This window comes from Schistocerca americana, chromosome 1 (assembly GCF_021461395.2).
Source record: "Schistocerca americana isolate TAMUIC-IGC-003095 chromosome 1, iqSchAmer2.1, whole genome shotgun sequence".
NCBI lineage: Eukaryota > Metazoa > Arthropoda > Insecta > Orthoptera > Acrididae > Schistocerca > Schistocerca americana.
The window spans coordinates 860,874,486-860,893,911 of NC_060119.1; the positions used below are offsets into that span (position 1 = coordinate 860,874,486).

The 19,426-nt window shown below is 39.3% G+C and overlaps 1 protein-coding gene across 1 annotated transcript; it reads right to left on the reverse strand.

The window, feature by feature from the left end:
* Positions 1-5,541: 5,541 nt before the first annotated feature.
* On the reverse strand, positions 5,542-6,339 carry LOC124594734 (craniofacial development protein 2-like). Its single transcript, XM_047133110.1, has one exon. It carries the CDS (start codon positions 6,337-6,339, stop codon positions 5,542-5,544), a length of 798 nt encoding a protein of 265 aa, XP_046989066.1.
* Positions 6,340-19,426: the final 13,087 nt, after the last annotated feature.

The following is a 19,426-nucleotide window of genomic DNA, read 5'->3' on the forward strand; positions in this document are numbered from 1 at the left end:
CTTATTGTACTAAATGACCTACAAAAGATATCAATTTTTTTCAGTGTATGTTTAGAGAGAATAAAATGTTCAAGAAACATACCTTATGTTTAATGGGAAGTTCTGTATTAGCTAATACATAGATATATTTTGAAAGTTATGTGACTTCAGTAGCCACTGCGACAACAAAAATGTACATTCTGTAGTACTCTGTACAGAGAAAGGAGTAAGATTTTTGGGTTTTCAAGGTATGAAACAGTATCAGACTGTGAGCTGTGCCTACATTTAATATGTGGCCTAGCATTTTGAGACCCAATTTCAAAATTCCTCAAATACACGACTTTCATCAACATAAACAATTGTCTTGTAGTCATTGTTTAGTCCAAGTTGCAGGTCCAAGCTTCATTTGGTTTTTAAGATAATGATGAGGATTGAAAGAACAAGCAAAAACTGAATAATGTTTGCCTATTATTAGTTGTCTCCCAAAAAAAAAAAAAAAAAAAAAAAAAAAAAAAAAAAAAAAACGTGTATTTTCTCCACTTCAGTATTCCTGCCCTCTGCATTCCCATTATACTCCTTGAGACTCAAATGTACACAGTGCCACGTCTCATCTGAAGCTCTAAGACCAAACCACCTGCTGACACTCCCATCACTTTGCTAGAACTGTTGTAACTCACTGAAAAACTGCCAAATGTCAGCTGCAGAAGGTTCTTTCATCATTCTTATGGCATCAGATAATGCTTACAGTGTCTTTTGAATCAAATTATCATTTTTACAATTTCAAATGATACTGAAGACAAATTTTCGGCAATATTCAGTGGATCAATATAAATTTCAGTGACCCTCACACACTGCCAGTCCTATCTGCATGGAAATCATTTTTATAATGTATGTTTTGAAACAGGGTGACATTTAGATAGAAGGAGTAAAACATACTAATATGCCAAAATAAAATTATAAATAATAAATAAAATAATATAAAAGGAAAATATAAAAACATTGTCATTTAGCTGAAATAAGTTACCTATGTCATAATATTTTCACCTTGTACATCAACTGTTATACCTCACATGATTCAGAATGCTTTTTGAAGAAAGTACCAAAAAATAAGTTGAAGAGTGCCCTCATACCATGATTAATTGGTAGAAGTCGCCTCCCTCAGCCCCCCCCCCCTCCCCTCCTCCTCTGTGCATAAGAGGAATTCTAAAAAACGTTTGTTAAGTTGGGAAGAATTCCTAAACACCAGACCAAAGATGGTAACTTGTCTCACTTCATGAGAGCTGATAAATTGAAAATACTTTAAAAGCTTGATATGAAAAGATGAACCAGTAGAGGTTTCTAGCCCAGAAGTGGGCGACCTCTACAAATTGTATGTCAGAAGTGCTCAAGCCCAGCACCAATTTGAATTGGAGAGCAAGCAATACTGACCAACTATACGGAGCATAATGATTCTGGAAGTGGTTCTGATCTGTAATGCTCCTTAGGATGAGTCAGAAAGACACATTGCAGTTGTTCTAAGTGGAAAATTTTAGTTTTTATCATATCCAGAATAGGACTTAAACACTGTAAAGCTACTCTTAGTAGGCCAGGTGAGTCAGTGATTTATCTTAATTTAAGTGCAATCATTGGAAGGGCACTTTGTTCTGACATATTGTAAAATTTAACAATGGAAATAATCAGTTTTTGACAGTATAATGTAATTGGATGGATAAAAAATGTAAGCTTTGAGAGCCAATGGCTCCCTCTTCTGGCAAAAGGGTTGAAGGGAAGGAAGAGGGGTGAAGGGAAAGTACTGGAGATGTTCAGCAAAAGGAATAGAGTTCAGAAAAGTCACTTAGAACTCCAGTTCAGGCGAAGCTCCTGCTCGTCCTGTCCTGAGAGTCACCCCTGACCTGGGGTTCTGGCTTTTCCAAAATCTACCCCTTTTTCTAAAGCTCTCCAGTCTTTTCCTTCACTCCTATTCCTTCCCTTCGAGCTTATCTGCTGGAAGAAGAAGCCAGTGGCTCTGAAAGCTTGTAAACATAAAACCATTTTATATATGTGTGTTCTCCTGCCACTGCTTCGTGTGTAGATTTTTTATCTATGTTGTAAAATTTGTAATTTAAAGGGTTGCACTGCACATTGTGATAAATTTCTACCTTCAGTAGGTGCTACATGTAAAAGATACAGGCACGCAGCAGATGATTGCTCAGAGTGTCATTGTACAATTGTTAGGCATAAGAATTATATGTAATTGCTTTGGTCACAATTTTAGTTATTGAGATAGTGTTTGGAATTGCTACTAGTTTGTTCATGAACAAGGGAAAGTAAATTGTATATACATGGTGTAGATGTGAGCAGCTAGTACTAGTAATATATTAACCACTCTTATGGATCAAGTTTCTAAATTGTTTGAAGATAGTGAGCAGCAGACAGCACATAATGAACAGCTAAATCAGCAGTTAGAAGCTTTACTGGCATGACAGCAAGCACTGTTGGGTTTGAGTGAAGTTAACACTGAAGTAAATGTTTTTTCTTCATTCTTGCAGCCTTGACTCTCTTGATCTTGCAGCCTTGAATCTCATAACCTCCTTCTCCAAATTAACATCAGAGGATGTGACTGTGTTTATAAATGATGTATTAGCCATGGCCAAGTTAAGTAGCTGGTCAGATGAAATGTGCTTGCAGATGGCCAAATTATGGACCTTTTTTTTTTTTTGGTCCAGTAGGGAATGTTGCCATTGTGGTCAGTACAGGCATTTGAAGGCACAATACTACCAACCATAGTGCTACAATTGCTAATGCTTTGGGTGTAATGCTTGGGGTTGTGGATCCAAAAATCAGAGCAATTAAAATGGGAAAAGGAAACTGTTAAATGCCAACAGGAATGTACCTTACATCAGAAAGCATTACCAATGAACTGCAGAACAGTAAAAATGTACACAGATACAGATTGTTGACTGGTAGCATGGATGAATAGTAAAAAGTATAAATTTCTAGTGGATATGGGGCACATGAATTGGTTGTCAGTTTTGATCTCATAGATAAGAGGAGACTGAAAACTGTGGGCTACAGATTGCATGCAATAGGGGATATATATATTGGCCACAACATCTTGGTAGATGATTGTTGCAGTGTCTTTGTGTTTATGGGTTGCATGTTTTCATATGACTTGTCAAGCCAATGGCAGCACGGCATCTCTTGCCGCAACTATCACAAGTGTATCTGGCTGCTGAGGCAGGAGCAGTGGTAGCGTTGCGAAGCTTTTTCTGCCTTAATCTGTCTAACAAGCCTTCATCATGCTTCGTCATTCCAGATGATATTTCATCACACCACTCTGGTCTCATGCTACCCCGTGCCTCCCATCTGTTTGTGTCGATTCCAAAGCTCTCCATATCTCGTTTACAGGAGTCCTTGAACCTCAATACAGGACGTCCTACAGGTCTTTTGGCTATTGAGATCTCTCCAAGCATGACCTCACATGGTAATCTGTCAGGATCCATACGGTGGACGTGTCCCAGCCAGCGGAGTCGTCTCTGCTTCAAGATAGCTGAAATACTGTTGCAGTTAGTTTTAGATAGCACTGCTTCATTGGCCACTCGGCCCTTCCACGTCACTCCAAGGCTGGATCTCAGGCACCGCATGTGGAAAGCATTAAGGCGACGTTCTTGTTTGGCATAGGTAGTCCACATTTCTGATGCATACAAAAGGATGCTGAGGACGCGAGTTTGATATACAATAATTTTTGTGATCAAAGAGCGTTTGTTGGTTTTCCAAAACCCTGTAGAGAGTTTGCCAAAAGTTGTCGCAGCTCTTCCAATGTGAGCATCAATTTCCTTGTCAACAGACATGTTTGATTTTTGTAGTAGATCCAAGATAGCAGAAGTTATCTACAACTTGCAGAGTAGTGCCATCTAGTGTGATATTCAGCTTTGTGTAAGTACCCTGAACCATAATTACGGTCTTACTGCTGTTTACAGTCATCGAGAATAGGTGGCATGTGTGACTAAATCTTGATACTAGCTCTTGCAGCTCTTCTGCAGAGTTCGCAACAATTGCAGCATCATCAGCATACAGGAGTTCATGAGCGACTATCTTGTAGTGCTTTGTCTTTCTCTTCAGAAGACTGTCATTGAAAAGCCTTCCATCTTTCCTAGTATGCAGATGTACTCCAACATTGCAATTCTCAAAGGGTCTTGGAGCAGACCCGAGAGGAAAATTCCAAAAAGTGTAGGTGCCAACACACAGCCTTGTCTTATGCCACAGTTCATACTGAATGGTTTAGATGCACTGCCATCGAAGATTACAAAGCCATGGATATTTTCATGAAATGATCTTATTAAAGACAGCAAAGTTGGGGGACATCCAATTTTTTCCAATATGCTATAGAGTCCCTCCCTAGTGACGGTGTCAAAGGCTTTGTTGAGGTCAACAAAAGCCACATATATTGGCACTCTGTGTTCACGGCACTTCTCTTGTAGTTGGCGCAAGGTGAATATCATGTCACTTGTGGATCTGCCAGTTTGAAATCCACACTGTGACTCAAGGTAGGTCCGAGCAGCCAAGGTTTCCAGTCTCTTCAGGATTATCCTTGCATATGCCTTCCCAGCAATGCTCAAGAGAGATATTCCTCTAGGTTGTTACTATATGTGCATCTCGCATGTCTTGAGGCACTGTGCCTTCTTCCCAGCACTGCAATAGGATTTGACACAATATGATCAAAACACAGTCAAGTTTGATGATTTCTGCTGGTAAGTTATCACAGCCTGTACTCTTGCCTAGCTTTAGACTTTTAAGTGCGAGTTCTAATTCATCGACAGTGGGAGGATCATCAAGCTCAGACATAACTGGGTAAGTTGGTAAAGTACCCAGAGCTTCTGAATAAATGTTGACCTCTTCTGAGTATAGTTTAGCATAGTGCTGCACCCATCTATCTAGCTGCTGGTTTTTATTGTTGATTGGGTCTCCATTTAGATCTTTTATAGCAGTGAACTTTCTGCTTGTTGGTCCAATGGCCTTTTTGATGCCTTGATACATGCCACTATAATCTCCTTTGTCTCGGCAGATCTGAATAGTTTTACAAAGGTTGGTCCAATATCTATTTGCACAATGGCGAGAAACTCATTGTAGATCTGCTTTGCAGGCCTTGTATTCAGCTATTGCTCATTGGTCTTTAGGATTATTCATAACCTGTATATGAGCATTACATTTCTTGTCTATATATGGACGCAACTCACTTTCGCATTCAGTAAACCAGTCACTTTGAGTCCTACCCTGCATCCCAAATGTTCCTATAGCTGTCTGCATAATATTTTCTTTAGCTACATGCCACATATTTTCAGCACTCTGTGCAGTTATAAATTGCACAGGATTCAGTTTCATCTCAATTTCTTCACTCAACTTTTTGTATAGCGCATCATCTTGAATGGCTTTGGTGTTAATCTTTACACTTCTACAAATGCTCTCAGCTGAGTAAATCTTCTTTGGTGTGAACCGTGATTTGGTCATAACTAAAGAGTGATCAGTATCACAGTCAGCACTGTGATATGTGCGGGAATTAAGGACATGACGTAGGTCGCTTCTTTAGGTTATGATGAAGTCAAGCTGATGCCAGTGGCCTGAACGTGGGTCTTTCCATGTTACTTTGTGCGCATCTCTGTTCTGGAAGTAAGTGTTAGTGATGCAGAGAGAAAGAGAGGTACAAAGTTCCAGCAGTCGCTGACCGTTCACATTCATATTTCCAATGCCATATGGGCCAATGCAGTCAGTCCAGTTGTTCCGTTTATTCGCAACCCTGGCATTAAAGTCTCCCAGTAACATGAGTTTATCTGATCCACAAACATTCTCCAGGCATTTTTGCAGGTCTTCATAGAACATGTATTTGACTTCAGGTGGCGCTTTCATAGTGGGAGCATATGCAGAGATTAATGTGACGGGGCCTGATATTGTCTTTAATCTCAAAGTTGTTAATCGTTCAAACATAGGTTTTGGTTGTTTGCAGCAGCTGAGAAGACTGTTTCGCACTGCAAAGCCAACTCCGTGTTCACATCTTTCTCCAATTTCTCTCCCTTTCCAGAAAAAGGTGTAATTATCTTCACGCAGGCTGCCTTCCCCAGAAAGACGAGTTTCCTGTAATGCAGCCACATCAACATGAAGACACAGGAGTTCTCTGTCAATTATTGCTGTTTTTCTAACTATAGGGGCAGCATCTGTAGGAATGTCATATCCGGGTAACATAGTTCTGACATTCCAGGTGGCAAATCGGGTTATTGAATAGTTGGTTTTGCTCATATGAGCTACTTTATTGCTGTTTTTTCCAGGTGCCTCAGTAACCCACCTTGTATCAAGCACTGTGAGATGCTTGCTGCTCCATACACCCATAGAAGTGCAAGGTGGGAATAGGGGATAATAGGATGGATAATAGGATGGATAGGGGATAGCTCAAGCTTAAGGCAGGAAACACATATTTTCATGTGTCAATGGAAGTGTTGCCAACTGTGGGACAGGAATTTTCTGCAGGACTTGGATTAGACTTAGGCAATCGCCTTGCCACAGTGTATACACAGGTGCCCATGAGATCACCGAAGTTAAGTGCTGTCGGGCATGGTTGGCAGTTTGATGGGTGACCATCCAGGCCGCCATGCGCTGTTGCCATTTTTCGGGGTGCACTCAGCCTCGTGATGCCAATTGAGGAGCTACTCGACTGAATAGTAGCAGTTTTGGTCAAGAATACCATCTTACGACCGGGAGAGCGGTGTGCTGACCCCACACCCCTCCTATCGGCATCCTCCACTGAGGATGACACGGCGGTCAGATGGTCCCGGTAGGCCACTCAGGGCCTGAAGATGGAGTACTTGGTTTAGACTTCCTGAGAGGTATCTAAAATCAAGCTTACGCAACAAAAAGTTGAACTCAGCGGATATTTGTTTCCAATGGCTATGGCAGTTACAAATGTTTCTGTGTCATAAGTACATCCATTGCTAAGGTAGTACCAAATAAATTATGTACAAGTGAACTAAAAGTTGTTTGGCATGACAAAGTACCAGTAGATACTGGGAAATTAATTGAAACTAATTTGTGTTATGGAAGATCTTGAAGTATTCCAGCAAGCTTTGTGTTAAATTAGATTAGATTAGATTAGGTTAATTATTCATTCCATACTCCCCCAAAAGAGGGGACCCTCCTGGGTGCGGAACATGTCAGATAAACACATTACAAACTGTAATTAGAAAAACTTGAGTTTCATTAATTTTAATGATCCTCAGTCAATAAACTGTAATATTATGTACATGAATTAAAATTAAACTTCTAATATTTACAGGTTTAATACTTACATCTGCTTTCATTAAAGCCATCATTCACACAGTAGCTAGTTACTTGGCTATTACGACCTAGTATTGTCAAAAATTAAAGCAAATTATTCATTTCAATGGTCCTCAGTCAATAGAACCACTGTCAAGTAATGACATTTTAGCAGAATGGCATTATTTCATATGAAGAAGTATAACATATGCAAGGAACATAGGTGACCGTGTTATGGTGCCAGTAAGCCTGAAAAATTCTGGAATGAACCAAGTGAGCCTTCTGAAGGGGTTTGTAATAGCTACACTGGAAGTACTCAATGGAAAGCTACAATAATAGAGCATAATGTCAAGCAAACTGTCGGCACTTTTGCATCACAAAGCATAATTATTCATTTAAAGGGTAATGGTCAGTCAGCCATGGAGTTATTGTTAGTGCAATACAAAGATTTACTTAATTTTGAAAGTCCATTGCCAGTCATAGCCACAACACAGCATGGTATTCCAATGGGCAATCATACACCAGTGTGCCATGAACAAAATAGGTTACTGAAGGGCCTCCAGACATCGAAAGAATAGTTTGTTGATCAACAGTTTGAAGGATGCATGATGAACACAGCAACATGGTCAGTAAGTATAGTAACTCGATCGAAAAAGTCACTTGATGGAACAAAAAATGTCAGTTATGTTGTAATTACAAATGTTTAAATGGATTTACAGTAACTGATGCATATCCAGTTCCTAAAAGAACTGAAACTTTTGATAACATGGAACCATGTAAATTCTGTCCCACAATAGATTTAAGGAGTGATTATCATCAAACTAAAGACCCTTTAGGTCAAATAACAACATGGTGATTCAGGTTAAGTGAGTTTCTGTATGATCCTGCTCATAAGTGTCGTGTGAACCACTCACAAGTGGACACACTTAATAGGAAAACTGCAGTGTTACAAGTATCTGGATTAAGACCAACAGACTGGAAGAAGGCAGAAGCAATGGACAAAGAATGCCAATTATAGAGCAACCAGTTTCTTATGCGTGAAGTTTCAATGTTTATGTCAACAAGTAGACCGCATGTTGTCTTTCCTGCAGCACTCCAAAGCAAAGTGTTACAATAATCACATGACCAAACAGTGTCTGGACATGGAGGTAAAAGAGCTGGTGACAGACAAATTGCAGAGAGGTTTTGGAGGAGAACTTGAAATGGTGATGTGGAGCAATAAATTAGAAATTGTGTCCCATGCGCTGAATGAAAGGACTTGAGTTGCCAGAGAATACAGTTACAAAGGTTATCAAGATTAGAGTAATCATTTCAAAAGGCAAGAATTAAGATTCAAGGACCATATAATAAGAGTTTAGTAGGAAATAAGTATGTTCTAACAATAATTGACCATTTTTCAAGATACCTAGTAATGATAGTGAAAACAGAGCATAAAGTGAGCATTGTAGCTCAAGTCATGGTTAACAATTAGGTACTTAAACTTGGAGTAAAAGAAACTATAATCACTGATTAAGGAACTAATTTCATGTCTGATCTAAAGAAGCAGTTATGTTGCCTGTTAAAAGTGAAGAAATTTGCTAGATCATTTCTTCCATAAGCAAATGGTTGTACAGAGTGAGTCCACCATACCATAGCAAAAATGTTAAGTTATTACATGAATAGCCAACATTTAGACTGGGATATGTATCTAAAATATGTAGTAATCTGTACAACTCTAAAATCCACTCAGGAATAGGTCTTTCACAATGCAAAGTAGTAGATGGGCAAAAGATGCTCTCACATTCTGATGTAATCCAGCCAAAGTTAGAGCCACATGATGAACAAGTGAAGCAATTCGCAAAAATGTTGAAAGAGATATAGCAACATGTAAAATGTGCTAATACAAAACCATTGGAGCTTCAGGAATTCATTGTACAAGGTACAAGTAAGTTACTTCAATACAGTGTAGGGTAATTAGTCATAATGGTGAACCCTTGTACCCCAAAGGGTAAAACTAAGACCATATCAGTTAAAGGAGATGACTTCAGCAGTCAATGTACAGTTACATTTGCTGATACAAATGTCAATAGTGCATGTTAGTTGAATAAAGCCGCTTAAGGGTACCATTGATCCACTACTGCAAATACCATCACCGTTACCACAGGAGTATAAGTTACCATTCAGAATGATACTAGTACAGAATGTACTCTGTGGACTTAGGTCTAGGGATAAGTAATAAGTATTGGGTTATATGTGTTTAACTTTATATTTGGTTACCTAGGTTAATGTTATTTTATTTGGTTTGCTACGGCATGTGTAGTTTTTGTTGACATTTGCTGATAAAAATGTCGATAGTGCATGTTAGTTGAATAAAGCCATTTAAGTGTACCATTGATCCATTACTGCAAGTACCATCACCGTTACCACAGGAGAATAAGTTACGATGCAGAATGATACTAGTACAGAACGTACTCTGTGGACTTAGGTCTAGGGATAAGTAATAAGTATTGGGTTATATGTGTTTAACTTCATATTTGGGTACCTAGGTTAATGTTATTTTATTTGGTTTGCTACAATATATGTAGTTTTCATAGAGATAAACCTTCATTGTAACGAGGGAGAGGATTCAAGATATCTCCTTTCTCCTAGGTAGTATCGAAGGTATTGTTAAAAGATGTTATCATGAGTGTAGTGGGAATACATGTCTATGAGGCAGAACTAATTAAGAATCAACTCTTGGAAAATGGAATTTTATGCTCATGGCAAACAGATATTATTTTCATGGTCCACAGGTGGTCTCTAAAACTCACATTTAACATCTGGAAAGGAAGAAATGATGTATGATGATTACAGAATAGGTTCAGAGAATTATGTACTGAAGCAATCAAAGGGAAAATGATAACTGATAAATGGACTGAACAACAGGAATTGAAGTTTTGGCACTAAAGCTAAGGGTTCAATTGCAACAACTGATAGGGGTGATTCTTGAGTCACTAGCACAAAAGAAGAGAGGCTGGCTAAACACTGATAGAAAGCTATTGAAAACAATATTTGGGATGGCAGATACAGAGGATATTGTGAATATAAATAATATTCTAAAGATGGTACATTAAATAGCCAGGATTACAGAGACAACTGTAAGTTTCCATATAACACAGCTTATGAATATGGAGCAGGGACTGTTGAACATTACAGAAACTATGCACAAAATAACAACTGAGTTGGAGCAATATATGAAAGGAATAATGGAAGCACTAAACAAAGTTTTGAGAGAGATACAAAATCATTTAAGGACACTAAATGAGAAACTAGTAACAGCGACACTAGTACATGAACTAGCTTCAGTAGTGGCTTAGGAGACACCAGAATGGAAATTGAATTGAAAGGTTACAGGAATCAGTTCACCATGCTACATGTGATCAGTGTTGTACAACACTATTTTTATTGGTATTACAGCAACCAAGAAAGAATTTTCAGCATGGTTACAACATGTTGCACCTCCAGTGAAAAGTAACATAAAATTTTTTTTTGTCATGTTGCTTCAGTTAAAGTTTATTTGGATCAAGCTAAGGTATAATTAATATACAATTTCCTATTGAAGGTTTGACCTCTTGATGCCAGGTTTTCGTGATTCATCCATGTCTAGTCAAATGGAAGCTTATCAACAAGTGGGTACAGGTTCAAACCACTTATGTATTACTTGTTTCAGAACAATGGAATATGCATGTCAATAAGACATCTTAGCAATTGTATAGTCAGTCACCATTTGTCCAGCTCAGGTGATGTGAACTGACAAATGATCATGTGAAATTCAATTAGCCCTAGGAAAAATAAAAGCACCAGAATGCCTCAACCACACTTTCTGTGGGTTGGCAGTCATTGAATTTATTCAATGTTCTCACCAGAGACAGTAGTAGCTAACTGATATAACAATCGAACATTTACAAATATGATAATATTAGAAATGTGACAGAGTGGGTTATTGATGAATGGAATCAAATGTGACATAGGTGGAACACAGTTTGAACTTCCTGCTATAATTACAATTGTCATGATAATTACAAGAACTCAACAAATGTTGTACTGGCTGGAGAAACATCTATGTGTGTCACCCGTGCAAAATATAATGTTCTTAGAAGTACCTTGGACCCTACTTTGCTACTAATGATACATTAATTAAACATTTCAGGCAAAAGACAAATTTTGGTAGATCAAATGACAGTATCCTACTGTCGAATTCCAGTCACCTGTGACTATTAAATTTTCGTCTCCCTTCACTACCTGAATAATTTCATTTATCTCATCATACATTTCATCAATTTCTTCATCATCTGCAGAGCTAGTTGGCATATAAACTTGTACTACTGTAGCAGGTGTGGGCTTCGTGACTATCTTGGCCACAACAATGCGTTCACTATGCTGTTTGTAGTAGTTTACCTGCACTCCTATTTTTCTATACATTATTAAAGCTACTCCTGCATTACCCCTATTTGATTTTGTATTTATAACCCTGTATTCACCTGACCAAAAGTCTTGTTCCTCCTGCCACCGAACTTCACTAATTCCCACTATATCTAACTTTAACCTATCCATTTCCCTTTTCAAATGTCCTAACCAACCTGCCTGATTAAGGGATCTGACATTCCACGCTCCAATCCGTAGAATGCCACTTTTCTTTCTCCTGATAATGACATCCACTTGAGTAGTCCCTGCCCAGAGATCCAAAGGGGGACTATTTTACCTCCGGAATATTTTACCCAAGAGGACGCCATCATCATTTAATCATACAGTAAAGCTGCTTGCCCTCGGGAAAAATGACGGCTGTAGTTTCCCCTTGCTTTCAGCTGTTTGCAGTACCACAGCAGCAAGGCTGTTTTGGTTAGTGTTACAAGGCCAGATCAGTCAATCATCCAGACTGTTGCCCCTGCAACTACTGAAAAGGCTGCTGCCCCTCTTCAGGAACCACACGTTTGTCTGGCCTCTCAACAGATATCCCTCCATTGTGGTTGCACCTACGGTACGGCTATCTGTACTGTTGAGGCCCACAAGCCTCCCCACCAACGGCAAGGTCCATGGTTCATGGGGGGCCACAACATGTATGATAAACCAATGGAAAGTTCTACAAAAAATACTATTACTCTAGGTGAAACACATCTCTGCCACACATCACATGTTGAACTAAACTACATTGTTATATACTCTAAAGATCCAAGATGACAGCACATTCAATCATTTGGCCAGGATGTCACAGAGTCCTTTAGATGTAATCCAACTGCACTGCACTATATTCTCACCATTAATGTACTTCACCTTATCTCCATCTGATTCTCCACTGCTTGTAATTGTGTGAGCATACCAGGGCTCAGTTTGCTGCAACATCCACATCAAAAGCACCTGTTGTATGAACATATCCCATTACATTTTTCACATTATTCCAACCATAAATTAACGATTTTATGACATGCCCCCATAAGCACACCATTGTATGACCAACTTTCATTCCTATAAATGAAAAACAAATACCCCAATAGTATCTCTGACACCGTTCAATTGTTCAATGCATCACAGAACTTTGATTGTTTAGTAGACATGAAAAAATATGATGTTTTTATTGACAACCAACCTTTCTTGATCCAATATAATTTAAGTGATAGGGTTTTAGCTATTCGATTAATGGCTGTTCTTCCTGTTTAACATGCCTATGTTGTAATCTCTTAACATGGGAAGTCCGATGGCTGCAGCTTCTGCTGTTTAACATGAGAATACATGTTTTCTCATAAGCATCTATGTGTCAATATGACAGTAATTTAATGTAGTGTAATCCATCTCTGATATTGTGTACATGGTGGTCGAGCTCCATTGTCTCCTCTTCTCCTTGATACAGTGCAGGTGTGTGACTGAGGAAAAAATGAAAAAACAGTAACCTGACAACTGTCTAAATTCTTCTCGATAGTAGAAACCAATTAAGATCAAAAGTATCCTGGCATTAATATCAGAATTATCTACCGATAAAATGAGAAAGTTGTTTTATGAATAAAAAACCCAGTCAATGGTCCTTTCCCCGTATGTACAAACACACACACACACACACACACACACACACACACACACACATACATTCTCTCTCTCTCTCTCTCTCTCTCTCTCTCTCTCTCTCTCTCTCTCTCTCTCTCTCTCTCTCTGTTCTCACCACAGACAGTGACTTGCAACACATTGACTATTTGTGATGCACGTCAACAACGCAACATCCAAGCCTAAAAATAGTATGGGGATTGCACCAGACAAAGCGTTTACAGTTATCATTGACCTCGAAAAATATGCAACATGGTAGAGAATCCAGTAGAGTCCAGTGGAGTGTCAATGCTTATGTAGTAGTCAGGCATTCATTGAATGCCAGCTCAACACAGAACGTAATCCACACCCATCTTGCAGCATCTATCTGGAAGCTTGCTGCTAACTGACTAAAAGTTTGAAGTTCTGTAACTTGGTACATCAATGAAGGGACTTTGCAAATCTGATGCAATTTATTTTTGGTGAGTGGGAGTAGCTCAGACATTACCAGTAGACAACCCATGCACAATTTGATAGAGTAGTGATGGATAAATATTGAGTAAGAACACTTGATCCACCCTCTATAACCACATCTCAGATTCACAAAGAAATAACATTATAAATTCCTTGAAAATTAGGAAATAATGCTGCATGTAAGTCATATTAGTTTATGGATGCCTAAACTGGAGATGGATTCAGTCAGTGCACATTCTGAATCAAACAGAATATGAAGAAGTACACAAGAGATTCTGCATGTGAGACTTGCACACGAAGGCCAATGAAAAATGGTATTACTTAGTTGGAAATATAGTTTTGATCAAGAATCTATGGCTTTTTCTTAATATTGCAGCTTGCAGCAAGTCTTTTACATTTGTCATTTAATTGGGTGCTATGTCATTTTATTTTTCATGAGCTTGCATGTGCAAATCTCACATGCAGAATCTCTTGTGTTTTTCTTCACATTTATTTGATCCTGAATTGATCTGAAACCATCTCTAGTTTAGCCATTTGTAAATTCATATGACATATGAGTAACGTTTTTTATACTTATTTCCTGATTTTCAGGGAATTTATAATGTAACCTCAGATATGGTTACAGAAGATACATTTAGTGTATGAAATTGAAAAGTTTATATATATATATATATATATATATATATATATATATATATATATATATATATATATATATATGTCTGCTTGTGTCTGTATGTGTGGATGGATATGTGCGTGTGTGTGAGTGTATACCTGTCCTTTTTTCCCCCTAAGGTAAGTCTTTCCGCTCCCGGGATTGGAATGACTCCTTACCCTCTCCCTTAAAACCCACTTCCTTTCGTCTTCCTCTCTCCTTCCCTCTTTCCTGATGAGGCAACAGTTTGTTGCAAAAGCTTGAATTTTGTGTGTATGTTTGTGTGTGTTTGTGTGTCTATCGACCTGCCAGCGCTTTTGTTCGGTAAGTCACCTCATCTTTGTTTTTTTATATATAATATTTCCCACGTGGAATGTTTCCTTCCATTATATATATATATATATATATATATATATATATATATATATATATATATATATATATATATATATAATAGAGGGAAACATTCCACGTGGGAAAAATATATCTAAAAAGAAAGATGATGAAACTTACCAAACAAAAGCGCTGGCAGGTCGATAGACACACAAACAAACACAAACATACACACAAAATTCTAGCTTTCGCAACCAATGGTTGCCTCGTCAGGAAAGAGGGAAGGAGAAGGAAACTACCCTCCCGACCTGGTACAGAAGCAAATAACCAGACCACATCCTCATCTCCTCAAACCCGGAACCTTCCACAGAAGAACCCCAAAAGTGCCCCACTTGTGACGGGATACTTTCCGGGACTGGATCAGATTCTGAATGTTGCTCTCCAGCAGGGATACGACTTCCTCAAATCCTGCCCTGAAATGAGATCCATCCTTCATGAAATCCTCCCCACTCCACCAAGAGTGTCTTTCCGCCGTCCACCTAACCTTCGCAACCTCTTAGTTCATCCCTATGAAATCCCCAAACCACCTTCCCTACCCTCTGGCTCCTACCCCTGTAACCGCCCCCGGTGTAAAACCTGTCCCATGCACCCTCCCACCACCACCTATTCCAGTCCTGTAACCCGGAAGGTGTACACGATCAAAGGCAGAGCCACGTGTGAAAGCACCCACGTGGTTTACCAACTGACCTGCCTACACTGTGAAGCGTTCTATGTGGGAATGACCAGCAACAAACTGTCCATTCGCATGAATGGACACAGGCAGACAGTGTTTGTTGGTAATGAGGATCACCCTGTGGCTAAACATGCCTTGGTGCACGGCCAGCACATCTTGGCACAGTGTTACACCGTCCGGGTTATCTGGATACTTCCCACTAACACCAACCTGTCAGAACTCCGGAGATGGGAACTTGCCCTTCAGCATATCCTTTCTTCTCGCTATCCGCCAGGCCTCAATCTCCGCTAATTTCTAATTTCAATTTGCCGCCGCTCATACCTCACCTGTCTTTCAACTTCATCTTTGCCTCTGTACATCTGCCCCGACTGACATCTCTGCCCAAACTCTTTGCCTTTACAAATGTCTGCTTGTGTCTGTGTATGTGTGGATGGATATGTGTGTGTGTGTGCGAGTGTATACCTGTCCTTTTTTCCCCCTAAGGTAAGTCTTTCCGCTCCCGGGATTGGAATGACTCCTTACCCTCTCCCTTAAAACCCATATCCTTCCTTCTCCTTCCCTCTTTCCTGACGAGGCAACCATTGGTTGCGAAAGCTAGAATTTTGTGTGTATGTTTGTGTTTGTTTGTGTGTCTATCGACCTGCCAGCGCTGTTGTTTGGTAAGTTTCATCATCTTTCTTTTTAGATATATATATATATATATATATATATATATATATATATAGCACCTGACATGTAACAGTTGCCACTCATGGGTACAGCACTGAAAGGGTGACTGCAAAATATCCTTAGTTTGTGTCATATTTGTTATAAAACTATGACCAACAGAATGTTGAAATCAACTTTATATGTAATTTTTTTAACAACATGTATATAAAAGTTATGGAACTAATTGCATTTCCATTCATAATATTTTCTCAATATATCTTCACACACATATTATATGCGCTCAATATTTACAATTTTAATAAAACAGATATATTCTCATTCTTTACAGGACAGCCAAATGCATGTGTTTGTATATTATTGTTACGAGGAAAATGGAAGTGCAGTTACATTGTTAGGAAAAAGTTGTTCACACTACAAGCCCATTCGTGATATTTTATTTGTTTCTGACTCCTCATGTCCTAAAGGAACAAGATTGTTTTCTCTAGGAGAAGATCGTAATCTTGTGGAGTATGATATTCCCAACAGGTATAATTTGTTTACATTGGCACAGAAATATTTGAGAACATTCAGATATTCAATAAAATGATTGTGAACATTATTGTTGCAGTAAATCTGGCACATTACAAGTACTCTCAGTCAATCGAATAGAGCAAACTGCTATTCCACTGTCTCTGATGATGTATCCAGATTCTGCAGAAGATACTTTAATAATGATTGCCAATGATGAGGTAATAGATGTTTACTGTACACATTTATATCACGTGATGTTAACTTTTGAATGTTAATATATCTATATAAAACTTAACCATGTTGTTGCAGCATAATTAAGTTAGATACAAAGGTAACTGTAAGAATGATTTTTTTCATAATATCTTTTACATTTTGTAAATTTCACTGGAACTAGAGCCTGCATTCTTTATTGTACATGCCATAAGAGAGAAAAGCATGGAATTCTCATTATAAATAACATAACCAATAGAAAAATGACAAGAGCAGCATTAAGTCTGAAATCCTAGTCCCAAGCAAAAAAGTAATGGAACATCAGAAGTGGACTAAAGCATGAAAATGCCATGACATTGATAGGATGAATATTGGAACTACCATAAAATTTAAATTTCCTGAAAGATTCAAATGAAATAGATGATTTTGAAATAGTATGTAACACTTAAAACTTAAGTTCTATTGTTAACATTCTCTCCAGAATTACACAGGAAAGCAGTAGGGCCTATTCCAACAGGAGAAACCTTAGTTACAACAATTGATAACTTAATCAATTATATGAATATACACACATCAAATAAAGTTTGGCATCACCCTCGTTCCCGGAACTTCTGAAGATAGATCTTGACTGTGGATATTGTATCAAAGACACAGTCTCTTTGACTGTTTGGAGATGTCAATAAACCTGCCCAAAGATGTAAACAACCATGCATGAGCAGTGCCTATTAGATGGTGGAGGTCCGTCAGCCCATCAGCTCCAGTCATTCCACCAAGAAGGAGATACACAGCTTGTGTTGTGCCTGCATTGTTACTTTATGCCAGGAAGGACTCTCAACAAGGGAAGTGTCCAGGCATCTCGGAGTGAACCAGAGCAGCTTTTAGTTCTTGCTGCTAATAAGGTGAGGATACCATTCATTTGTTACATATTTTTATGAGCTTCCAACATGGGTGACTTATTTACAGATACCTGTGTACTTACCAGCTTGTTTTTGTAATTTCTTGTGTGTTTGAGTATTTACTATGCAAAACCTTGTATTTTAATAACAGTGTAGCGTACAGTACCACTATTGTCATCAACCTTTATGTCGACCCTCATATCGTACAGGCTTTTGTTTGTTTTGTTAGTAAAGCTCAGTGTCGGATAGACCATCAGTGAGAGAGCACTTCAAATTCCTGCTGCTAATAAGGCGAGTACACTGTTCATTTGTTACCTATTTTTTACAAGCTTCCAACAGGAGCAACTTATTTACAGATACCTGTGTAGTTACTAGGTTATTTTCGTAATTTCTTGCTTGTTCAAGTGCTTACTAGGCACAACCTTTTATTTTAATTTTAATAACACTGTAGCATACACTACCGATGTTGTTATCGACCCTCGTATTGTATAGGCTTTTGCTTCTTTTGGTTAGTGTAGCTCAGAGTCAGACAGACTGTCAGTATGAGAGCACTTCAAATTGCTGCTGCTAATAAGCCGAGGACACTGTTTGTTTGTTACATAGTTTTACAAGCTTCAAACAGGAGCGACTGCAGTGATGGATAGGACCTGTGATTGCTGTGTACAGATGCGAGCTAAATTGGTGACCCTTTGCTCACAGCTCCAGGTTGCATTGGCTTCCGTCACACAGCTTGAGGCTGCTGCCAAGAGGCATCACTGTGGGGAGTCGGACGCAGGGATGTGAGGGACATCATGCACGTCCCACGTGTCCCCCAATCAGTCCACTGCTGTGGCTGCCACAGGTACTGCCTGCTCTGAGGTTGGCCCCTCACCTGTGGTCGAGTGGTAGATCATTCCAAAGTCTGGTTGGCAGCGAAAAACTTTCCAAAGGGCCAATCAAAGGGCCTCCCCAGTTCATTTGATGAACAGGTTTTGGGCTTTATCTGTGGCTGATGATTTCTCTAAGCCAGATGCAGTTGTACACCCTGTTCCAGAGGAAACTTCTTGGCCCGCAAGGTCTGGGCATTCAAAGAGGGTGGGTTTACTGGTAGTTGGGAGCTCCAGTGCTAGGCGCATAATGGGGCCCCTTAGGAACATTGCTGCCAACCAGGGGATGGAAGCCAGTGTGCATTCCATGTGCATACTGGGGGACTCATTCCAGATGTGGAAAGGGTGCTTCCAGATGCCATGAAGAGTACAAGGCGCAGCTAACTGCAGGTAAAGACTCATGTAGGTACCAATGAAGTGTGTCACTTTGGATAGGGGATCTAGCAGAAATGGTAAAGACTTCCAGTCCTGGTTCCAAGATTAAGGTGGAGCTCACCATCTGCAGCATTGTCAATAGAACTGACTTTGGTCCTTTGGTGCAGAGCCAAGTGGAGGGTCTGAATCAGATGCTTAGGCAGTTCTGTCACTGTGTAGGCTGCAGATTCCTTGACTTGCGCCATCGAGTGGTGGGTTTCTGGGTTCTGCTTAGTAGGTCACGAGTCCACCACACACAGGAGGTGGCTATACTGGCAGTGGGGGCTATGTGGAAGGGACTGGGCAGTTTTTTGGTTAGAGGGTCTCAGGGAACCACAGAAAGGGTGTCTGTCTAAAAGAGGGCAGATAAAACGGT

Bases quoted from the DNA above. Each gene is read 5' to 3' on its own strand.
- LOC124594734 (XM_047133110.1), bottom strand. From the start codon at position 6,339: ATGGGTGTATGGAGCAGCAAGCATCTCACAGTGCTTGATACAAGGTGG.